The sequence below is a fragment of the Apaloderma vittatum genome, unplaced genomic scaffold (genome assembly GCF_000703405.1).
Source record: "Apaloderma vittatum isolate BGI_N311 unplaced genomic scaffold, ASM70340v1 scaffold9164, whole genome shotgun sequence".
In the NCBI taxonomy this organism is placed as follows: Eukaryota; Metazoa; Chordata; class Aves; order Trogoniformes; family Trogonidae; genus Apaloderma; species Apaloderma vittatum.
This window is the reverse complement of record NW_009713216.1, coordinates 145,953-171,135: the sequence shown is the minus strand read 5'-3', so window position 1 is coordinate 171,135 and position 25,183 is coordinate 145,953. Positions and strand designations below refer to the sequence as shown.

General features: G+C 42.1%; 1 protein-coding gene across 1 annotated transcript in view; it reads left to right on the top strand.

Annotated features, from left to right (window-relative positions):
- The first annotated feature begins 556 nt into the window (after nucleotides 1–556).
- LOC104273079 (thrombospondin type-1 domain-containing protein 7B-like) overlaps nucleotides 557–25,183 on the top strand; it is a 37,549-nt gene continuing 12,922 nt past the window's right edge. Inside the window, exons 1-8 of the mRNA XM_009868283.1 lie at nucleotides 557–698; nucleotides 932–1,050; nucleotides 3,553–3,686; nucleotides 4,423–4,576; nucleotides 14,861–15,002; nucleotides 16,342–16,457; nucleotides 17,516–17,633; nucleotides 23,600–23,745. Of these exons, the coding sequence (XP_009866585.1) occupies nucleotides 557–698; nucleotides 932–1,050; nucleotides 3,553–3,686; nucleotides 4,423–4,576; nucleotides 14,861–15,002; nucleotides 16,342–16,457; nucleotides 17,516–17,633; nucleotides 23,600–23,745 (1,071 nt within the window). The remainder of the gene's footprint in view (nucleotides 699–931; nucleotides 1,051–3,552; nucleotides 3,687–4,422; nucleotides 4,577–14,860; nucleotides 15,003–16,341; nucleotides 16,458–17,515; nucleotides 17,634–23,599; nucleotides 23,746–25,183) is intronic.

Here is a 25,183-nt window from a genome sequence, read left to right as displayed (position 1 = left end):
GAGGTGATCCCAGATTCCCCTGGTTGGTGGAACCCAAAGAACAACAAAGCTTAGCCAAAATCCTTTGAAAATGCAAAATCAAGAACATAATCTGTTAGGCCTCCTTAAGTGCCACAGCTGTTAGCGAAAGATAAGAATGAAAGACTTTAAGGTTTGTTGGGGTTTTTTTTTTCAAATACAAAGAAGGAGGAGTTGGAAGTGATTGAAACCAAATTACATCAAGCCAGGAGAGAGAAACATGAGGAAAGAGTTGTCCAATGGAGAGAAGGAACACATGGATACATCACTATGGTTTTTAAATGCAAAGATAGAATCACAAATTATGTTCACAGCTTCTGAAATGAGTACCCACAGAGTTTCACCTCTGGAAATCTTGCATCTCTTTGAGACTCACATTTAAAAACTGAACAGAGTCTACCAATACATGTTGTAACTTGCTCTGAAGAAGTCTGTCCCTCCCAGTGGTGCGTGGTGGTTATTCACAATTTCCCGGTGCCTCGGAGGGGTTACTGGAGATGGCATTGCCTGGCACCAGGCAATTTTTCACAGGTAGGACATGCAGTGGTGTCAGCACAATTACTTAGGAAAACAGGTTATTTGTAACAGTTCTGGTTTGGGTTTTGGTGGCAAGAGTAAGCTGGGAATCCTGGCCGAAGTGGAAGTGCCAGGCGGGTCAGGAGCAGACCGCCCGGGTGCAGGTACCACAGGGATCGGGTGGCTGGGGCTGTGTGCCCTCCCTCCTCCGTCTGCCAAGGAGAGAGCTGGTGGAGCTTCGTATCTGCTTGACAGCAGAATACAAGTGCTCTATTAATTACTTTATTATTGTGATCCTGCCTGGTCTTGAAAGAGTGCATTTGAAGTATCACTTCACGTGTATTCATGTCGCTGCATATGCGATTTCTATTTTGTCCTCACATGTTTCTTTGGATAGGTTTTCATTCATGTGGCATCCCATTCCTGCAGTTGGATCACAACAACCCCCAGCAGCGCTACAGGCTTGAGGAGGAGTGGCCGGAGAGCTGGATGGAGAAAAAGGCCCTGGGGGTGCTGGTCAGCAGCTGGCTGAGTATGAGCCAGCAGTGTGCCTGGGTGGTCAAGAAGGCCAACAGCATCCTGGCCTGGGTCGGAAATAGTGTGGCCAGCAGGACCAGAGCAGGGATTGTCCCCCTGTACTCAGCACTGGTGAGGCTGCACCTCGAATCCTCTGTTCAGTTTTGGGCCCCTCGTGAAAGATGCTGAGGTGCTGGAGTGTGTCCAAAGAAGGCAAATGAAGTAGGGGAAGTGTCTTGAGAACAAGGTTTATGAGGAGCAGCTGAGGGAACTGTTTAGCCTGGAGCAGAGGAGGCTGAGGGGAGACCTGCTAACTCGCTTCAACTACCTGAAGGGACGTTGTAGTGAAGTGGGAGTCACTCTCTTCTCCCAAGTTACAAGCAATAAGACAAGGGGAAATGGCCTCAAGTTGTACCAGGGGAGGTTTAGATTGGATATCAGGAAAAATTTCTTCACCAAAGGATTGTCAAGCGCTGGAACAGGCTGTCCAGTGAGGTAGTTGAGTCACCATCCCTGGAGGTATTTAAAAGATGTGTAGATTATGTGCTTAGGGACATGGTTTAGTGGTGGACCTGGCATTTACTAGGGTGGATTCAATGATCTTGAAGGTCTTTTCCAACCTAAATGGTTCTGTGATTCTAATGTTAATGTGTATGGCTGCACATCTAATTAGTGGCACTTAACTGTGTTGCTTGTTCAGTGTAGGAAACTTAGCCTCTATATGCACTTTGTACAATACCTAGATGCTGTGTATCGTACAGTTAGGCCAAATACCACCGCCTCAGTGTGCAGAAATCGTTAGCTCATATTAAGTAATCAAAGGGTGTCATGATCTTTCCAAGACCTTCATGCAGACCCAGCGGGAACTGGAACAGTCGCACACCTCCTGTGCTCCCCCAGAAGGTCACAGGATCACACACTCACTTGTGCCAGGAGGTCATTGCACCCAGCGTTACCGCTGTGCGTGTTTCATCCCTGACGTAGCAGTCCTAAGGAGCTTCCCAAGTTCTGCCACATTATTTCTACACAGACGGTGAACAAGGATCTGTCCTTAATAATTATGTAGGAAAACTGTTACTAGTCGTTCTGCCACCTTTCCCGTTCTGCCGCTCCCCTCCCTTTCCCCTTCCTCTGCGTGGAACGTGATGCTCTTATTAGCTCACACCATGCTTTCCCTGACCAGTCTCGACTTCTGTTTCTGTTTCCTTTCTGTTCCTCTCCATGTATTTTGCACTTTCCAGCTTCCCTTACCCTTTCCTCTCTGCTAAACCGATGTGCAACATGTAGAGAGAACCACAGGTGAAATTAGTTTCTGACATTTTTCTGTTCCTGAGGGGTTTTCTCAAGCAAGTTATCTTCTTTTCATTTGATGGGAAAGTCATTTTCTGATGGAGCACCAGTTTTGTTTTCACACTGCTATCTCATCCCCCCCCCACTCCCAAAATGTCGTAAATAAGGTTTCTTTATTGTTGTGACCACAACATGTGTAGTTGTCATCTGCTCTTTTAAAGTGATGTTATAAATTATTAAACCTGTGGCTGAATTTTAAGGGGGATTAGTTGGGAGGAAGGCTATTGATTTACAGTTATTTTAACAGTGAGCACTGAAAGGCTCCACAGCAACAAAACCAGGGATGTTTTGGGATGTAGAAGAAGAAATTTTTGGTGCGCTGTATTTTTCCAGGGCAGCGCATTGTGATTCATACAAAACAAAAGAGAACAGTGTATCTTCAAATCAGCTTCTGCAGCATAACCAGATTCAAAATAAATAACTTTTATTCATCACTGTAATAGAAGTGTTGATGCATTCATGTGTTTAAACCTATAAATCTGTTACAGTAGTGTATCTCAGTGTGCTGCTTCTAACAGCCTGAATATCTGGCACTTTTAAAAAATGTTTATCAAGCTTTTGGCTGTATTTTTCACTCTACATATATACCATAGTTCAGGTGAATACACAGTCATGTTTGATTAGGAGATGGTTAGAGATAAGTCACTTGCAAGGAAAAAAAACATTTACAGATTTTGTTTATGAAAATGAAATTTGCAGGATGCATGAAATTTCATTCTTCTGTGGTAAATGACTTACAGAGATATGTCAGAAGCAGTGGTAAATGAGTGCTGATTTTATATTTGTAACTTCCAAAACACAAAAAGGTGCAGCACATACAGTTGTGGTGAATGACATGTAATAGGTTATAGCAAGAGCCGTCAGAGCAAATGAAGTTGTAATGGAGTTTGTCTTCTGGCTGCAGGAAATAGCTGTTATTTATCCTGTTTCCTAAGATGCTGCACGCATACTACTGTTTATTATATACTTAAAAGTCCCTTGGCAAGTCAATAATGAATAACTAAACTTAAAGCCGTTACAACACCCTTAGCATAAGGAGCGCAAGCCAGGATATTTTTCAGTATACTCTTTCCTACGTTTTGCTGAGGTCTATCTGCTGAGATTCTGACCTGGGTAGTTCAAATGAACAGGTTTGATTCTTTCTCCTGGCAGGTGTATGAGGCAGTCCCATGCTACAGCAAGTGCAATCAGTATTCTTGGGTAGTAGAGCCGTGGTCTCCGTGCAAAATCAACAGCGAACAAAATTCCCTCCACTGTGGAGAAGGAATACAAACGAGGAAAGTCAGGTGCGTGACGACAATAGCACAGATACACCAGATTAAAAAGAGCTGATACACACTTGCATAAAGCTGCATTATCTGACCATCTGACAGTGAGTACGTTGCTGAGTCCGGTGTCTTTCAAATGAAAAGAAACGTGCATTTATGTGCAATGGTTTACAGCAAAAGCATTTCAGAGGTGCAGCCTTGTGTTATGATCAAGACGTCTTTCAGGAATAAGGCATGATGTTTAAATTAGAATTCTTCAACTCAAATGCCATACATACATAAGGCCCCCTGAGGTGCAGAGCCTCCATATTCTGATTTGCTAACATTTTCCCCAAGTAACGGCACTGGAGTGGCATTCATTATTAGTGAATATTCATTGCCTAGGCATGGGGAAATGCGGAGTTATTTCCAAATGTTTGGATGTAACCAGCAGGAGCATAAAGTTTTGTTCTTGCTGGTTGTCATTTTCTGTTCGCTCATCTGTCAGCCGATCAAAGTTAAAATCCCTCCGCATGACGCTTGAAATGTTTGTTTAACGTACTTGCTGAAATCTGTGAGCAACAGAAGCATGTCATGTGTGCAGCTGGTTTTCATTTGCGTTAACACGATTAATTCTGCTGGTTGACTGGCTGTGCTGCACGTAGCTATTGTGTTATTTACAGTGTCCTGTATGGAGTTGAGCAGACCTGTTGATATCCATCACTTCCGTAGTAGTCTGATGATCCTCTAATGAAAATGTCTGTTTTCTGTGTAGGTGTGTGAGTGCTGCTGAAGACCATGAAGGGGAGACTGTGCCTGATGCACTGTGTAATCAGGCTGAAATCCCAGACAAAATGCAGAAGTGTAGCTTGTACTGTCCCAGTGAGTGTGCGGTGTCTGACTGGGGACAGTGGAGCAAGTGTCCGCAGGTAGGATCTCCTGCTCGTGTCTCTGTAGCAATGTTCCTCACCCATCAGTCTTGTCCTTCAACCATTTCACAGGATAGTTATTTTCTATCAAAGTAAATTGTTTTCTGAGGGAACTCAGACTTAATAGATCTTGCCACCATGGTTGAATCTGGAGATAGTTCTATTTCTGCAGAGAGTGGGCTATAGAAAGCTAGTTAGTAAAACACATAGTTATTACTCTGACAGTTGATTCGATACATCCTTCATTCATTTCACAGGAAAAGACCCACACAAGTAGAGCAGGTGAAGGGATCGGTATTCTAACTGCAGTAAGGGCTGGTTTGTGTTGGGAAATATTTCCAGGGGAGAGCTCTGTGAGTGATGCATGACTGCCATAACACTCTGCTGGTAAACTGTGGTTGTAGCAATCCCCGGGACAGGTATGAGGGAATGACAGCTCTCCCTTCCCAACACACACTGTTTCTGTCCAGTGTCTCCTCCTCCTCCTTCATAAAACCTTGAGGGAAGATTTGAGGCAACAGCAACAGAAGGTCAGGGCAGCAAGAGGCCTGAATGATTTGTCATGTCACAAAATACTCAAAACTTTTTGAATTACACCGAGATTCAAGCCACTGCTAAGTGCTCTGTGTTTTCCTAAGTGTGCAAGAGGCAAAGAAGCTGCAAATTCTGTCTTGTGAAAACTCTCTGGCCTCAAAGCACCTAATGTCAAACCTCTTGTTCTTCTGTGATCAGTGTTGAAACAGGTGCCAGGTTTAATCTCAGGGTTATTTTAATAGACTTTAATAGACTATGTTTAACTGACAAACATTTATTCATTGCCCCTGTGTTAACAGGGCCATTACCAAAAGTCTGGGTGGTTATTGGGCACGTATTTATACTACTGCTGACACAGGTAATTTCCTTCCATAATATTTTGTGTAGCGTGTCAATATACTCGGCAAGAACATGTCAAATAAAATCTTGTGTTTCATTTCCTGCATTTGCCTCCTCCTGAGCAGCATAACTTTGATGAAGTATAACGTTCTTACAACCAATACAGATGCTTGGATACCTTTCAAAGCCCCACTGTGGTTGGGCTGTTTCTTTCCCATTGACTTATTTTTTTTCCAGAGACAGATTTTCCTCACTTGTAGCATGCAGATGTCCTTAAAGCCAAGGGTATTTTTCAGGTGGGAGTCAGTTGGTTGCAAAGGACTGCTTCAAGCTTTAAACACCCTAATATCCTTAAGACACCCTGAGGTTTTGCCTGAAAGCTCCTTTTTGGCAGTGATGAAGCCTCTGTAGCCCACAGAAGCAGGAAGGGGATGCTCAGAGCTCGTGGGCTGCACTCCATTGGGCAGCATAGCTCTTGGCACTCGCAGGGCTGAATGCCACAGTCCCTGTGTCTCCTTGTACATCCTTTTGACATGGTAGATGCTAATTCATAAATGTGAGGGCATCTGTATGCCAATGCAATTAGCTGAACAATATGTTTTCACAAGCTGTTCTGCAACACTGTGTTGTGAAACTGAGATGACTGTGTGCTGATGGAGCATGTGTTTAAATAGTTCTGTCCAGATATGAGGTGATAAACAGCTTGAAGTTTTATGGACAGATAAAACCCTCCCTTTGACAAGTTTACAGCAGTGCTGCCTCCCTTTTACTCCAGCTGTTTGTGTTTGGTTTTAAGAGAGAACCACACAGCACAGTCCTTCCCAGGCAGCACGTGATTAACATTGCCAAGGCAAGTGCTGGGCTTGCTGTGGATGCAGAATGGCTTGTCTTGGTTTCAGCTGGGATAGAGTTAATTTTCACCTTATGTGTTTAGTTGTTGGCTAGGGTTAAACCACGACATGGCTGTACCACAAGGGTGGTGTATCTTCAGTACATATAGGGGTACTGGCGTGGTCAAGGGAAACGTGGTGACCAGGAGAGTCATTGCTCACGCCAGGGTAATTAGTGCAGCCCTCTTCTCCTGAGTCACTGCTAGGAAAGGTGGTCACAGAGAATGTCCACAAGCTGGTGGACATGGTCAGTGGAGTTACAAATGCAGTGGAACCTACTGAGGATCTCATTTCATGTGTAAGGGAAGAACTACCTGAGGTCAGCTGAACAGCTCCACTGGTTGAAAGTGAGAGCTTGGGCCTGGACCTTGTGTGGAAACCCAACACATAGACACCCAAGTATAGGAGCTAAATCTCGTGCTAATTCTTTTGGTTAGACCTATTATGCCTCCAGCCTTGCATCAGATAGCTTCCCATGGAGCCCAGAGAACACATTGTTAAGTTTGCGTGCATAGAACCTTTTGCTCTTTAGGACTGTCTTTTTAATTGTGTTTGAGGAAATATTGCTCAATAGCTGGTAATCTCATGCAAGGTTTCTGATTCATGCCAAACTAGAAGTAAATGCCTGTCTTCTGAGGATGTATAAAAAGCTTTTGGAATAATCACCCCAAATCCATTTTTTGAGATGGCTCCTTTCTCTTCCCCAAGTAATCAAAAACAAATGAAGGATCACGTCATATTGCAAAGAAAACGCAACACCATACATCCTGGATGCTCTTTTTCAGCACATTTACATTTCATATCAAAATAGCTGGCACTCTTTTAGTCATAGCACTCTAGTGAGGCAGCTGCCAAATAGCATTCCGGGAAATCTTCCTGCATCTCTGGTCATGTTTGGCTTGCTGGAGATAAAGAGGATTTATGAAACTTGACAAATTCTAGTTTGTAAGAAATGAACAATCACAATTTCAGGCTCATCTTTGCTGCGTAGCTCTTTGATTTGAGATATTTACCCGAGATTTTGGTCAGGTGAGAATTCTTTTCCAGTCACTTTGCTTTTATTTTATAGTGTTGATAATAAATTCATTCTGATAGCAGAATAACTAACTCTTATCAGCTGAATATAAAAAGGCCTTTCAGATTATCCAGCATACCTTCTGTCAATATGTCATTGTACTCTGGATACTTTCTGTGGTATTACTCAGTTTTATCTTGTAGCAATACTCTTCCCATGTGAATTTTCCACTTTCGGGATAGTAAATGATCTTGAATCATGTTGAAATCAATGAATCATAAAGGTAGTGACTGCTTTGTCAATAGGAAGTATTTCTTTTTCAATACTTGTTTATGCTAAAACATTGTGTTTGTTCTACCGTTCTTTGGGCGGCATTTTTTTTTCTTTCATATATTTGTGTTTCTAGGGTAGTCTTTTGTAATTTCAGATGCTTCCACAATTCTTTTATGTGTATTTTCCAACTGAATTGCAATTTTTGCATCTTGATTACAGCACTATTTAACAATACTACAGAAAAACTAAATTTTAATATTTCCTCTAATGTTACTTTGCCATGACCCAGAAATGCAGCTGTCTGAAAAGTAATAATTGGAGGTTATTTCTGAGGTTTTGTCTGGGTTCAAGAAACTCATAATTACTGATTTAAAGCTTTTCTATTATTCTCACATTCTCCATTGTGAGGTGTAATTTCAAAAGGGTGTTCCCTCTGATTGGAGACTATTTTTTGGCTCATAAAGATTTCTTCTTTGTGGCTAAGTAACAGTCAGGAAGAAAAAACAGTCAGAAAAAAAAAATCATGAGCAATTTAGATTGACTTGCATTTTGCTTCAGAGATGCGGTATTTGTTCCAGCTTCAGTAGCGTGTTCAGTCAGACATCATCACTTGATTGCTCAAAGACCTGGCTAAACAATCTGGAAACTGAAATCCTGTCATCTCTGTTACATATTCAGTGATCGAATAACACGCGCTACCTGCGGTGTCTCGACTTTGTGTTCATCTGACTTGGAAACGGAATTAATTGACTTCAGTTGAATTCATCAAAGCGTTCTTAAAAAGAGTTAATACACGAGTTGTGCTACAAGTCCCTGAAATAATTACCGCAGATTTATTTGCTTAGCGCTCTGTGGTGTGGATAGCTGTCGCAGCCCCCGTAGCCACTTGGAGTGGCCTCCTTGTGCCCCTCAGCTGTTGGCATTTCTAGCAGCTAATTCCAAGAGGTCTGAAATTAGTTAATTATAGGAGGTTACTTGTCTAGTGAGTGAGAACAGCTGTCTCTGTTTCAGCGAGCATTTTCCTTGTGGATCAATAGCCATGTGGGATGCTCAGGACTTGCGACAATTGAGTCGTTATTTTCCCGAGTCTGCGGGGGGCGAGGGTGTCTAATATTGCAACGATTGATCCCATTAAAAGTGACACCAGGCAATACAGCCAACTGCCTGGTTTTGCAGTGATGTTCGTTGTAGATGGAAGTTGGAGTTGTTATGGTTTGGTTATGCCAGCTAGAAGAGAAATTGTCAGCTTTTGTAGGTGCTGGGGCTCACTGCATGTGTTACTGAAGTCTTTGTCACTGTCGGTACCTTTATGTGTAGGTTTGGCAGAGGACCTTTCGTATGGAGGCTGAATTGAAGAATGAAGCTTACACAGAGTTGTATTTCTAGCCCAAGAGATAATTTATTCAGGTCAGGCGTGAGAACTGTGCTGGTCCAGAGCTTTTTGGAAGAACACGCACTACTCCTTTTGCGTAGCTCTGATTTGATTTATTTTCTTCTTTTTGTATAGCTTTATAAAAAAGTTGGTAAGTGCAGTAACTGCTGCATTTTTCAAATGGTTTTATTTTTATTCATCTTTATTAACAGCTATTTTTTAAAAAAGTAAGGGTTATATGTGGAGGCAGATAAAGTTTCAGAGCCTAGATGCATCTCAAAAAGAAAATTTATGCAAATGCATTTTCATTTCAAAAGACTGCTCTTGTTATTGTAAATGGCTTGTTAAATTGTTACAAAACATCCGCTTCGGCATGAACAATATAATGGTTCATAGCACTGTTAAAAATAGTCAAGTCCTGTTGCTGCCAGTGCATTTACTTTAGTTTGAGGTTGTACATTTCCTTACGAATAGCCAGTTAAATATAATGTGGCCAGCTATTTATAGCACACTGTGTATTATGCAAACTGTTTGATAAATTAAACAGCTTAGAGGGCTCTCTAATGGGTTACAACCTTTGTGTTGTACAATTATGACAGGCAGCTTTTCAAATCCATCACAAAGAAGGTCTAATAGTGTATATTAATATGTGATATGTTAACAGCTCTTACTCTGGAACTTAGCATTCATAACCTTGCAGGGGTTTGAGGTTTTTTTATTTGATATCCTTCTCTTCCAGAAGAAGCTTTCTTTGCTTTGTCTGTCCTGGTATTGTCTGGAGCAAAGGCTGGAGCCTGCCTTTGTGTATGCTTGTGTCCCTTGCTTTTTGTGTTAGCTTCAAATAGTGACAAGTGGTCATGGTGGAAAAATGTGATTGGCTAAAAGAAATATTAAAAAATGCAGTAGTTAAGAATGCCAGGAATTCTTCCTCAGAATCGAGATGATGGCTTTTATAATTTCTAAATGATCCTTTGGGAAAAACTCTGATGTATTCCTACCCTAACATTTAATGCATCTTTCATTGCTTCAGAATATTTTGTTTCTGTAGTGGTTTATATAATCTGGCCAATAGATAGTTCAGCTTCTTCATACTTGATAGAAAAGGATAATGAAAATGGTGAGATTTAATACAAGAAAGTAGACTGGGACAGTATAGTTGTACACATAACTGTGTCTGTGTATGGTGTCCTGCTGTTGTAGGCTGTTAATGTGCAACCTGAGTTAAGCCTCCGTTATTATTTCCCTCTATTAATTCCCTTCCTCTCACAGATTCAGGACTAAATCTAACAAACAACAAAGTCTGTAAAACTTAACTGCCAAACTGAGTTGGCACCTACCCTTGAAGGTGCATAAAGTTCTCCAAGCCTCTGACCCTCTGCCTCTGCGCATCACGGCTCCCTCCATTTCTTAGGACTTGTTTCCTCTCTTGTGTTTGTGACCAGTTGGCACCTCTATTCATCGTCCTTCTTTGATCCATAAAGTAGGTTTCAGTTGTCCAGAATAGAGGCAGAAATAGGGCAAAGGTTTTCCACTTGCTAAGTAGGCAGTAAACCCTGATGGTCCCCAGGCTGCAGCAAGAAATACTCACCCTTACCGGTAGCAGCAGCCCTCTGGCAGAGCAGAGCCTCAGTTTCCTGGAAAGATCTGGTGAAGGTGCCGAGTCTCCAGCATTGCTCTTATTGCAGTTTGCTGGAGATGTCCCTGGAGCCAAGACCCAAGCAAGAGACTGAATTTCACCACAACTTCTTTTTCTCTTTCCTCTACACGAGCTCTGTGCTTGATCTTGACCCCAGCATGGATCAGTGAGCTCTGTGCGTGGGGAGAGCTTCGCCACCTGCTCAAGGTTCTGAATTGCACTCAGTTAAATCATCACCTGGCTTTGACACTGCCTGCATCTATCTCAATCTAAGTTTATCACCTGAGCTTTCAATTCCTGTGTAAGGAGATTTGCTGTTACACCTGATTCTACACATTGCTAAATACACAATTTTCCAGCTATGGAAACTAGCTCCAAGATTTACAGCCGCAGGCATAAAAATAAGTATAAAAATAAGAGATGATCTCAAAATTTAAGTTAAACTCTCAGTGCTGAATGCTTCCCCTGTATGTACCTGTCTTTCTCCCCAAAGTGGTGCTGGCTGCCCCTTTTCCTCTTTTCTTTGCTTCCACTGGGGAAGAAGTGTTGGTTAATGCTGAGCACAAACCAGTTGTGATTACCTTGCAGGAGGTAATGGCTGACTTAACGTAAAAATAATTTTAAAATAGCTTAATCTGTGATCAGTGAAAGTAGTAGTTATTAAGCAGCAGCATCAGTAAGAAATAACATAGTACCTTTGAAAGTATAGCATCCAGAAAGGAGTTGTAAATGGAGATGCTCAGTAAAAGATTGCTGAATCACAGTGGGTTTTACTTATTTAAAACCTCCCAAATTGTAGATTCATATATGCTTGTGATAAGAAACTTGAATTTCTAGTGGGATAGAGCAGTTCCAGTCTTGATCCATGAATCTGAATGGCACCTTTAAGATTTCATATGGAGGAAGATTTGGACAATCAAGTTGTTTTTGTAATTGTCTTCATTTGTGAGAATATTCAGAATCAGCCCCTACTGTAATCTTGTCCACATCTTAGTTAGTTCTGTGATAATTGCTTTAGTTTCTTACGTAATATTTCTTTCTTTTGCTGCCTTTTCTCTATTACTGACTGCTCTCTCTGTCCTAAAATGTAATTTGCCATTGTTGGTGATTGTTTTTTTCCTCGGTATTTTTTCAGATCCACAGTCAAGACTAAATGCATAACATTGGATATAATGGCAGTGGTGACAATGGTGACATATCTTCCTCCTGCTATGCAGCTTACATGCTTCTTTCAGTTATTTCTTGTTAAATAAGTTTCACAGTTCACATCCCCTGGTGACTTTGAGTCTGCCAAGCCATTCCTCAACCTTTGCCACATCGTAAATATTTAATTTTTCCAGCCTGGTATTTTGGAGTGTTCCTGCAGGAATTGTGCACCCAAGCCTATTGAGATTCCAGGGTGGCTGGATACTCAGCTCCCTCTTGCTCCTTTGAAAATCCCAGCTTTCATCTTTTGCTTTGCAAGTCATTCCCTCCTGCCGTTTATTCAGTTCCATATATATTTGGCTCAATTTTTTACATAGTTAACTTGAAAGAGTAAGGCCAGAAAATCAATTATAAAACTAAATTGACTTCTCAATTGACGTAAAGAGAAATTCAACAAATAATATTACAGGATATTAGTTACAGTTTGCCGACTTTGAATTTTTGCATGTTTTCCATGTACTCAGCTTGATTAAATGAACACTTTTCCTACAGAGATTCTTTATTATTCAAAACTGGTAAAAGTGGGGAGCTTATCACATCTGCTCCGGCTTCTGAACAACACGACTCAGTGCGGCGAGAGCGCCGGCCTCAGAGCTGCAGTAAACCAGCTTTTATTTGGCCCCTGACAAACGCCAGGTAGATTTTGACCGGTTGGACTGGTCTGCTGCCCACCAGGAGGACATCTGAGAGGGACAGTGGTCCTGCTGGCCAGGAGATCTGTGTGGCTGTGTGACAGTCTGTGCCGCACTGAGCTGCCTCGGTGCCCTGGGATGGAGCACAACGGGGTGTGTGCTAGACAGAGGGGGAAATACTATTGTATTAGAAGAAGTTGCTTATCTACAAATGATGCATACTTTCTGTCTGCAGGTTCTTATTATGAAGGGAACAAAAGCAGGTATTTCCAAAGAGGCATAGGCTTTAACTTCTTTTGCAGCATTCATTGATTTTTTTTTTCCCCCCACTTTGGTAACATAATGCAGAGAAACATTAATTAGGAGTAGCTACTGAGATACCTGCTTTGATTTTTTTTTATTTGTTTTGGTTTATTGGCAAGTCATTTAAGTTATTAGCATTAGTTGTGAGGACAAAGAATCAGATTAGTTGTGGAAAAGACAGTAAGCTATTGGTAAACACAACATAGGTCTAACTTTCACATAATTGAAAACAATTGGATATTTTAGATGGCGATGGATATTCAAATACCCTTACCATTTAAAATAATTTGACGAGCTGTGTGTCAGCAATAAGAACGTAATAGAATTTCCTTCACATAATGTAAGCATAAGGAAAATAGGCCCTGATTATGTGTTTTAAGACTGGACCAGACTTTTTTCCTTTTTGTCCTGATATTTATTCTGTTTAGTTACGCTATCATCTGTGTAACTAATCCAGTTTACAGCAGTCTGAGATCTAGATTTATGCTGAAATGCCATTACATTTCTCTTTAATATTCACAATACAGGAATTATCCATACTTTCACCCCTGCAGGGTTCAATGTTTGCAGGCAGTTCGCTGCATGATAATAAGCCTGTGGTTTTAAACTCTTATTTATTGCAATTAAAATATGGAAAAATAATATTTCAAATTCCCGAGCATTTTTGAGAATATATTTCTATCTGCATTGTTTTTCTGGTTTTCTTTGCTGTTCCTGAGCAATCTTTAGTGAGAAAACGTTAGGAATTAGCTAGGTCATCTCATTCAGTAAATGGCCGTGAATACCTTTAATAGGGATTTATTTCCATTAGGTTTACTCCAACCACTCCCACACACCCATTCCTACTGCACCGGGTTGCAGGAAAACTCTGCTGAGTTTTAGCGAGTCAGAGCCCCTACCCTTGGGGCTGCTTTTCTGTCGTAGCCCTGCAGCTAAAAAGGCTGTTGCGTATTGCCGTAATCACCCGGGCTTCAGAATAAGCTTATTTAGACTTTTTTTGTGATTTTATTTAATGAGACAGAGCAGTAATCCTTAGTGAAGAGCACCAAGAGCTCTTCCCCTTAGCCTTGCCCCAGTGTCACAGGCATTTAGTCTTGGGCGCCGCAACTCCTTCTTCCTGAAATAATTCCCTTCTCTATGAGACGTGAATGTGGCAGCTGAGGTGGGGTCACCACGTTCCCCATGGCCCAGGCAGGGCTTACACTATAGCCCAATTAGGTAAACGAAGGGAAAAACTTAAGAAATGAGTAGGGTGACATCTCCGTGTGACATCCAGAGAGAAGAGCTCTCTTGCACTGCAGAGGAGGGGTAGGCAGGAGGCTGCAGGAGGGGCTTTGTGGGGATGAGCCGATGCTTTCCTCTATGTAAAGGGCAGTTTTCTTCTGAAAGCATTTGGTCACTATTACCAGGTCTGCAGCAAAATGGAAAGGAAGGCAGCCCTGTGCCACAGTGCTGAGAGTGAGGATGGGGGGGCTGCAAAAACCGAAATTTTCGTGTCTGTGATGTACAAACATGGATGAAAACCAGCCTCGGTTCACGTTCACCAATGTAAGCAAGAAACCCCTGGTGTGTAGGCAGTCAGACATCAGTATCTGTATCACATACTTGGAAAAGTCACCCCATCCTGTTGTCACCATCATAACTGCTAGGCAATTAGAAATGTCATTCCTAGAAATGAATGCTCTGCTGTAACATCAATTATTATTATTAAAAATGCTTTAATTGTGTCAGAAATCGTGTCCCAATGCTATTACATTTTATTAGAAGAAAGAGGTGGAGAGCAGAGCACAGCAAAATGGCACAGTCTTCATCCTGTTGTCCACAAGGAACCCTATAAAAAGTTACGGAAATAAATAGTATAGGAGCACCTAACATAACCAAATCAGGGTGGATAAAACGTGACTTTTATTAATGTTGGATTCTTGCCTTCAAACCACTTTTCTTTTCCTTTATATGCTTTAAAGTATCTTTAAAAATGAAGCGTGATTATGCCAGAGCTCGGTATGGCCGTGGATGAGCCCAGGCAGTCAGTGTCTGTGTCATTTACCAGGGTCCCTTGTACTGTCCATCGCTTCTGTGTGTAGGTGTGTGACCCGAATATTATGCAAACCCGAACTCGGCACGTGCTAAGGTCTTCTGTCAATACAAAGCCATGCCCTGAAGATTCACAAATGAAGCCATGTATTCTTAACCAAAACTGCTTCCAGTATCAGTACAATCTAACAGGTGGGTATAACTTTCCGATATACTCTTAGCAGGAGTGCTAGAATACATGCTTTATATAATATAGGCTTTAATATATGCTAGTTACAGCACATATTAAATAGATGTTCTGTTTTTCCAAATATCTTTGCATAAAAGATTCAGCTCCTTAAAGGCTTTCTCCAGTTGTGTTTTTAGTTATGTTTGTTTGCAGTATCAGTTAAAGCCTTGGCATTAGAAGTGTTCCGTATAGACATCACTGATTTCTCCAAAGTTAATTACATGCCTACTTTTTTTCTTTGTCCACAGGTTAGTGGACAAATGCAAAATTTTTAATTTAAGTTGTCATTGCAGGTACACTGGAGATAAAACGGGTTAAATGGGATCTGTTCTTTTTGGTGGGTTGTCAGCAGATTTAATTACAAAATTACAGTTAAAAGAGTATCGTGTGTGATTCCAGTGAAGCCATTAATACCAAAAAAAGTCTGACTTGAAGGCAAATATGGATGGGCATAGGATATTCATAGCAAAATACATTATTTAGGACCGTAGAAGCAGTTAGATATGATGCGAACAAACTCTAAACAGAAAAAAAAAAGGAAAAATTCCTTTCATTTTGACCAACTCAGATAAATGAGAAAGGCAGAGAGAGGAAAGATCTAAGAGGAGTTTGGGAGCTGGTAGGAAGGGAGAACAAAGCAGGATAAAATATCTGAATATAAACTCAACCTGTTTGAAATAAAAGCCCTAGAAACACACAGGCAGCAGGACCATGCCTTTTTTATCGTCACATTTCAGAAATGCAGAACATTTACGTGTTCATGTTTATCAGAAGTGGAGGACACAAAGTAACAGGTTTTCCTCTCATATGCTTCCTATTTGTTGGTGGTCTATGGAAATTTTAGCTGTTTGTGTTATGCTTTTTGTTTATTTTAAATTATTTTTTTATGGCTTATTTCAGTTTAGTTGTGTTCTGGCCATCATAATTTCAGACAAGTAATACATGTTTCCTTCCACTAGGAATACTGTTTATTTCACAAATATTAGTGCTTAGTTTTAAATAATGAAAAACTTTGACCTGAGACGAGAAATAGGTTAAACCAGAGTTTCCCTTCAGACACCTCCACAGCTGCTTTGTCAAAGTGAAGTTTTACTTCTGACAATACAGTCTTGTAAGCGCACCAGCTGGGTTGAACTGATACACTTTATGAGCGTTAAGGAGTTTTCTGTGCTCTCGTGTACCGGTTTCATTCAGGGGATATCCAAGCGCAGTGCCAGTGGTTTTTCCTGCGAGACTCTCTCAGTTTTAAGAGCAACTTTCTCTTGTTTTATCCCTTTATTGTCCTTTGCTTCACGTCCACAGGCTGGAGCGGGTGCCAGCTGGGTGCCAATGCCACCTGCGGGCACGGGGAACGGCGACGGATCCTGAGCTGCCAGCGCAGCGACGGGGCCACCGTCAGCACGCAGTTCTGCCAACGGGTGAGGATCGATGCACAGCACGCGTGTTCACAGGGTGGGGAGGCGACCAGGCTTTCCAGAAACAGAATCACAGAATGCCAGTGGTTGGAAGGGACCTCAAAAGATCATCTAGTCCAGCCCCTGCCAGAGCAGGATCCTAGTAGGTCACACAGGAACGTGTCCAGGTGGGTTTTGAATGTCTCCAAAGAAGGAGACTCCACAACCTTCCTGGGCAGCCTGTGCCAGTGCTCTGTCACCCTCACAGTGAAAAAGTTTTTCTAATATTTTTGTGGAACCTCCTGTGTTCCAGCTTGTACCCATTGCCCCTTGTCCTGTCATTGGATGTCACTGAAAAGAGCCTGGCTCTGTCCTCCTGACACTCCCCCTTGACATATTTATAAACGTTTATAAGGTCATCCCTCAGCCTCCTCTTCCCCAAGCTTAAGAGACCCAGCTCCTTCAGCCTCTCCTCATCAGGGAGATGTTCCACTCCCTTAATCATCTTTGTGGCTGTGCTGGACTCTTTCCAGCAGTTCCCTGTCCTGCTTGAACTGGACACAATATTCCCGATGCGACCTCACCAGGGCAGAGTAGAGGGGGAGGAGAACCTCTCTCAGCCTTCTGATCCACACCAAGACACCATCCCTGGATGGTGGAGAAGTTGTGTTCGGTGCTGGGAGAGCAGCAATTGGGTGCTTTGGGGAGACGAAAGCATCCCCAGGGTGTTAGTGGGTGGTATCACTCAACGCAAACGCATGGGGCATGGCTACCAACCCTGCACCATCCCAGTGACTCCAGCAAAGCTGGTGACCAGGGAGGTTGTGCCCTACTAGAAGTTTGAGATGGTCCTTTCAAATAAGATGCAAACACTGAGGGACTCTTAGACATTAAATGCTGCAACACTGAAACCGCTTTCACCGGTCGCACCCTTGGGAAAACTCCCTGTAAGCGACAGTGCCAGCGTCCCACTGGAGTCACTGCCAATTTTTAGTTTCCTAATCTGGTGCCCAATCGCTGCAGGAGGCGGCCGGGAAGTTCCCAGGGAGGCTGAAACCTGTGTTTTCTTTTTCATCCCACAGCTTCGGCTGGAGAAGCCCGTGCAGACGAGCAGTTGGTGCGTGGTGGCATGCGCAGTGGACTGCCGGCTCTCAGCATGGTCAGCCTGGTCCCAGTGCTCCCACACGTGTGGCGCCGGCGGTGAGTGCCCTCCTGTCCCCTTTTCACCCCTCCTCACACCTCAGCAGTGCAGCACAGGTGGGACCCCCAACCCCAGGCTGGCTCACCAGCCCCCACGCAGGGGTGCAGAGTGCAGGGATCGCCCTCAGCACTTCCGAGGTGGTTGTGGATGCTCTAGAAGTCTTGAGGTGTTGGGTTTTTTTGAAGAAAGCAGGCTCTTTGTCAAAGTACTCTGAAGTGAAAAATGCAGCTTAGGAAACCAGATGGACAGATGCGTGGAGGATTATTTTATTAATTAATTGGAACTCTCAGAATTCAGTCATGGGAAACACTAACCCCAGAGACAGGGGGAGTAAGTAGAACTAGCAAAGAGCTGGGGAGAGTTACTGGATTCTTAGGGAGTGGATAATTGGCTAAGTACTAATCCTGTGGTGAAGTTTCTTTTAGTAGCATAATTACATCCTATTGAAGGAAACCACTAAGACTATTTTTCATCATTTAGTGTACGTCTCTTTCTCCATCTCGTATCCACAGGTCCCTTAATACTTGTATGACTCCAGTAACTTGAGCAAGGTTTTCTATGGCCAGTAATGCTCACTGGCATACAAGAAGTGAAAGGATTAGGACCTTTTTAAAGTTTATATGATTTAAAAAACCCTTTGAGTATTGACAAGAGGAAATACATTGAAGGTTTTATTCAAAATAAGCTTGTGTCATTATTTCCCAGGTTTCTGATGTGCATTAGATGTACAGCTAATGGTCTTTAGGATTCAAGAGCCGTAATGTGTATTTGAATCAAATTCACTTAAGGTCAAAAAGAAAAAAGCTCTTAACTTCCATAAAGTGATTCCTTCAGATGGATTTCAGAGATCAAAGCATGTTACAAAAAAAGCTTAATATTTGGATTAGTGGTGTTCTTTCTTTGCTGAGCTTTTAGCCCTTTTGTAAAGTAGTGCTTTCTTAAATGAATAATTCATGGACAGTGTTTTAAGAACAACACACTATTAATTTCAAATTTGATTTTTTTGTTCAAAATCCATTTTGGTGTGTTAGTGCTCATGTTGCTGAATGGACTTAAATTATTTTTTTGAGTCTTCAGTCACTTACTAAAATAAACAGAGCTATGTGTGCAAAAGCAGGCTGTGACTTCTTTATGGCTCTTAGCATGCTAGAGGAGCAGCTCACCCTGTATTAATGCCTGAAAGTTTTCTTGTCCTGAGCTCTTACATTGTACAGGTTGCAAAGGGATGTACTCGAGCAAAGGTGTGTCTTGTATTCTGCTCCTGATCCTGAAGTGGTTATGCAAATCCTAAAGACTGGCTCAAGAGCTGATGGTTGACAATGAATGTAAGGAGTGAAGAGTTATATCTATGTTCTAAATCAAAGCTGGGCTTCTGCAGAGGAAAATTGGTGACATCTGTGCCATGCCTAAGTAGACCTTCCAGTGAGTAGCTGTAGGTGCCAAACCTCATTAAGACTACTTGAACCACAGAGTAAAGCCCAGGCTCAGCTATATCTATGGGTCATCTTCTAGTCCTCAAAGATCATAACTCCGCTGTTCTGCTAGCTAGAGACCTGGCTTGTACGGTGCAGGCCACAGACATGTACGATGTAGATAGCTGGTTTGTGAACAACAGCTGGAGATACTGTTTTGTGAACCTGTGGCAGCTAAGCATCTGGGAAAGCTGTCTTAAAAATTTTGTCATAAAGAAGCCAAGTTTTGCTCAGTCCTCTGTCATTTGAAGAACTTTGCAGGGACCTAAGTCTTCTGAATCTCATCCCAAAGAAGGAGGACCAGGGAAACAAAAGTACTTTGCATCCAAGCTATTGCAAGCTCATGGTTTATTTTACTGGAGCCCCAGTCCTGCATTGTATAAATCTAAGTTCTGCTGCAGCGACCATCAAGTGTGAAGCTACACTGATACCGAGCATCTGTGATGGAGGGACCTTGGCACCAGTCCCGTGGCCGTGGCCTTTTTGTGGTTCCAAGAGCAGAAACACTGTCATTTCAGCTTCTTCACTAAGTTCCAGTTGGATATCAATACTGCTTGATGATGGTATTAACAGGGAAGCCATTAATTATGTGCTCATCTACAGGTGGTACTTCACAGGTGAATGCAGTGAGGATTTCCTACCCAAAGTTTCTCACAAACATTTGTGAGAATAGCATGAAGCCTCAAATTAGACAGGGAAAACTGAAGGATGACAATAAACAAACTGTGTGAGTTGGCTGTAGTAAATACTGATTTGGCTCCCCTTTGCCAAATAAGTAATTGCCCACTATTTGATAAAGCTAAAATGTAGGACTTAGATGCCTGCGGAAGTAATTCACAGCAAATCGGTTGCACACACTGTTACTGGCTCCGCTGACAATAATATTCTGCTTTTCTGGCTTTTCTTGGAGAGTGTGTGAAGGGCCTGCTGAAGTACCATAAACAGCTTCAAAGAGAAACATAATTTAAATATCATTCGGATCGAAATTCAGTGTTGCTGGGTTTATGCTTTTCATGGGTTTCTTAACTCAAGCATTGTTGCTAACGTTTTTATTCTGTCCATCTCTTGCAGTAATGATTTGCTGTGATGTGTTTTAATGGATGGTACCTTTCTCTTGCTCTGTTTTTGTTTTATGGAACAATGCATTTAAACATGAAGTGGGGCTGCTGTGTATGTAGCACTGACAGCTAATATGGTTCTGGTACACAGCAGCCAAAGGCGAATATATTGATTTTTATAAATGATGATGAGTAAAGTAGATCTCTCTTTCCTGCCTGTGCTGAGCCTACGGAGGTGTGTAACTGATGTTTGCCTGTTGCAGCCGTAGTTCTGGGCAGCATCTGTTTGGGGTGCTGGCTGGGACTTTAGGCTGATATTGGGTTATATGTTAGGATTCCTCCTATCAGTTGCTTGTACTGCTATGAAAAGTTGTATACTGCTGCGTTAATGGATGATGCTCCCACAGCCTGAATCAAAGTTACTGGAAAGATGTTTGGTAAGAATAATTCCCAACAAATTTTATTCCTTTTGTTAAGGCAAATGAGTATAAGAGGATGCTGAATTTTTCTACGCAAATGTTTCCCAATGCCGTATGATTTCTCCCAAGTTGTCTAGCGGGATTGCTAAATAGTACAAACCCACCTAATTCCATGCTTTGCCACTTACAAAGCTGACTTCATCAGACAGATTATGGGATTCACCCAAGTTATCCAGGGTTGAATACCCTGCTGTATCCTGCTCAGTCCTCCGAGCCCAGAAGAGACCGTGATGGGTTGAGGAGACGTGCACCCCAACACCAGCCTGACCTGTGGGACAGAAATGAGGGCTCTGTTCATGCTCATCAAACAGAGGATGACATGTCAGTAATTCTGACTGGGATGAACTCTAGGAGCAATTCTAATTGTCTTGGTTTCAGCCACGAAACCACTTTGTGGGGATAAAATGCAAGGAATAGGAAGAATTTTTTTTTGAGAAAAAACTTATTCTTCTAGTTTGAAAATAGGATCCTATGTTTCTGAGATGAAATTTTATCTGCTGTTCCAAAACAGGATTTTAATTGACCAGCATTAACAAGACTAGCCTATTTTATTCTCCTTTTCAAAACTAATGACCAATTCAAGGATATGGGGAAGTACTTATTTTCCATTTTCAGCACACTTTCTGTATTAATTTTTGTGGCATTTAGCAATGCGGAGCAGAGTAATCAGAGATGTGGTCAATTCATTGGGAAATGAAAGAAAAAAATCACTGGGAAATTAAAGAAATAACTAGGATTGTTTTGGCTCTTCCAGAGTTTGATCAGAAGCAAATTAATTTCAGAGGCAGTAGGATTGTGATTTCTGTAGGCAGTAAAAGGTAAAGTGTTTAAAAAGTAAAGAGAAGGAGTTTTTCTGCTACTTGAGTGATAACGGAGATGTTCATGGAGTGAGAAAAAACCAATCAAAACTTCAGGAAAACCACTGCAGTGCAAAGAAATTTCAACAAAATTTCTTTCTTCAGTGATTTTTTCACAGTGTAAAAAAGAAAGTGATAAACTAAATGAGTCAAACACCAGCTGACCTTTGTGAATGTAGTGAGTTTAGTTAACCAACTGTAGGAAGATGTAAATGAGTACAGAATGATTGTTAATTACTCATAAAAAGAAAATCATGTTTTCATGTTTTCTATTCAATGATCTTCCCATTTACATTTTGCTAGAAAGATGTTAAGAGTGTACAACAGGAAATTATTTCTTTAATTAAAATACCTTGATGAATGCTTCAGGCTTTCAAGTCCCTCCTAATGAAATCACATCTTTGAGGCTTAGGACATCTCCTTTGCCATAGGTGCTGTTTCAGGAGCTCAGGAATGCAGACAGAGCTGCCTGCCTTGGGCATCCCAAGAACCCCACAGCCACAGGCTTCCCACAGTTTCAAAAAAAACCCTTTTCCATTGCTTACCAGTCCTTAGCTTTCAGAATTAAGAAGAAACAGGCAAGTTTGGTCCATTGCTGGAGAGAAGGAACTTGCTAATTTGGGCCTGTTGGGCAGGGGAGGGCTGCTGTGGGCTTTGCCAGCAGTGGGCCGGGGGGATTCTCTTCCCTTGCTCTGACCCCCGGTGAACCGCACGAGTTTCTTACCTTCCTTTTCTTCCCAGCTGCAAGGGTTTTTTTCCACCTAATGCGTCTGATTCCGTGATGGCTGAATGCAGTCATGTGGATAAGAGCATATATCATCGCTTCTGTTACAAACTCCCCAGGTCCAGAGAATTAGAATTGGGAAAGGGAGACGTCTTAAAATTGGTTTAAATGGGCTTAAAAATGGAATTCAGTGGGCCAGAGCAAGGGAATAGCATTATGAAGGTAAGAGAGCTTGCTAAGGTATCCATCAGTAGCTTCTTCAGGTGTGTCTGCTTCTAATTTTTATTTACTAAAATGTTTTTGGAAACACTGTGCTGCAGACAGTCATGACAGTTGTTAGTACCTTAAACACAGATGGAGTGTCATAAATTAAAAAGTGCATGCATAGATAACTGGGAGAAGGATGAGCCTCCACGCTTTGCAGGGCTTTGCTTCCCCTGGGACTCCCCTCTGCTCACAACTGGAGCGAAAGGATTGCAACCCGAAGGGCAGAGCCCCATCACAACACGGTGTCTCTTTGCTTTTCAGCAAGTTAGCAATCACCGTTTGCCTCTGTCTTGTTGCATGTATGTGCCCTTATTACCCAGACTTTATTTTTTTTTAAAATGCCTCTCAAATCCACGCCTATTTGAAAGTCCTGGCAAAAATTCTATCCCCGGCACAATCTTGTGCATCCCATTGCATAAGGGTGCTTCCCCCCCGCCCGGTTTTCTTTTTAATTGGATCTGGGGTTCTAATTGAAACATTTTGAGTGAAAGCATTCCTGGACGTAAATGGGCAGCAAGGGAGACGGAAAAGGAATTGCTGTAACTTTAATGAATATATTCAGTTTTATTATTTCAAAAGTCGTAACATAATTGCTTTTTCCATTCAGTGGCTGAAGAAGTTTTCACCACTAATAAATAGGATTTTAATGGAAATGGCAGAAGTGGTTATGGATGGTAATAGTCACTAGAGTGTTTGCAGTTTTCAAATTAGATGCACATAATTGCTTATAAAAAAGAAAATTTCATTTGTTAAAAATCTCTGGAAACATTAAATGTGTAACGTTGGTAATGATGCTGCCATAGAAATTATTTTCTTGTCATATTTAATAATCAGGATTTAGTCAAATGTTGCATAAACAAATAACATACTTGGAAAACATACAAAACTGTGTTTAAAAAACGCGTTTGCAAATATCGGTGACTGCATCACCTAGACCTACCAATTGCACCCACATCGTGCGAACGGTCTTCCCAATTAATCACTTTTTTTTAACGAGTTTTGGTGGTGGGAAGAGAACTAGGAACATGGATAAATTGCAAAATCTGCCTTTCCGTTTCCCTCCGGCTCTCCTCCACTTCACCCTGTCCTGTCTTCTCCCCTCGCCTAGGCCAGATGGTGCGTAGGCGCTCGGTGGTCCTGCGGGCGGCAGGCGAGGGCAGACCCTGCCCAGAGCAGCTCACCCAGCACAGGAGCTGCCCGGTGAAGCCCTGCTACAGCTGGCTCCTGGGCCCATGGTCTCCCTGCCGAGTCCAGGTATGGCTTTCTTCACCTCTCTCTGAGGGTTGCCCAGGCTGGGGTCAACGAGAGAAATCATCGTTCCGTGGCAGGATTGATTGGAGTTGATGGTGGGGGGTGGGAGGTGTCTCTATGGCTGTCGAAGGCACTGGTAGGAAAGCAGGGGGAGTTCAGGAGCAGTAAACCTCTGCGCCTCGTCCTCCAGCCATCGGCAGCGATTTATAGCAATACAAGTGCCATGAGCTTATAGAGGTGTTAAAGGAGGTTTACAGAGTAAATGTGCTTGAGTGAGGATAGTCATGGTGACCTATAATTTAATTTTATAAAATAGCTCTAACAGGAAAATAGATATGGTAGATTTCAAGAAAGCGTAGCCTTTTTTATCTTTTTCCTTTCTTTTTTTTTCCTCTTTTAAAAAAAATAAATGAATGTACTGTGTATCAGGTCTTTCCCCACAAGGTCTCTGGTACAGTAGTGTGAGTTATTGTATGAAGCGCTGGTTTCTGCGTTCTCCTTAGCCTGACTATCTTTTTAATGATCTAAAAATGTCTGGAATCAGTTGCAATGCGCTGTACCTACACTCAGCACCTCTGCTCAGCGCTGGAGCCATTATTTTTTCACTGCCAGCGACTTGTGTCAGGCTTGAATTGACTTTTTTCCTCTCTTTCTTCTCTCCTTATCTGTTAGATCACATTTCCGAGATTAAAATATATTAGATGGTAACCCAGCTTAAGCAGAGGTGACTCTTTCGCAGTGAGGTTTCTCAGGCACGGTAAAGTCTGCTCGGGATGCCTAAAGCCAGCTGTGCTGAAGGGATGCAGGGAGAAGCGTGGCTGAGGTGGAAGAGAGCCCTGTCTGGTCCCTGGGGACAGGAACCATGCACGGATCTGTGGCTGCTTCTCCACATATATGTGTAGGAGATTGGAGCCAATAATGCGCGTAAAGACACATCCCTTGTGTTTTCTGCTGTGAGTGCCTCCAATTCCTCTGTGGTTTCTAGACGCGGTAGGTGGACGTGTAGTGAATACTACGGGTGGCAGAATAGATACCTAGAATTTTCCCTGGTTTTCACAAGTAAAATCTGGAGCATAACAGTCCAAAATCAGAGAAACGGAGATATATTTATATTTTATATAATGAACAACAACTCAGTGCAATTAGGAATGTGAATATGGTCCTTGTGTGTACTGTGCTCAGTATTTATTTATATATAGCATAAATATAACAAGGTGATAACATCAGCTGATTCCTTGTCCAGCTACTGTAAGCAAATTCCGTTAAACATTGGGGAAGAGACCTTCAACTGCAGAAGCTAACAGAGGTGATAAAAGAATTAATAGGGAAGCTGAATTAATGCCCTGGCATACTCCAGATAAATAACACGTGCAGATTAAAAGTGTGCACATACAGAACACAACTAAGTTTCAGCTCAGAGCAAGTAATCACAGCCTTCTCT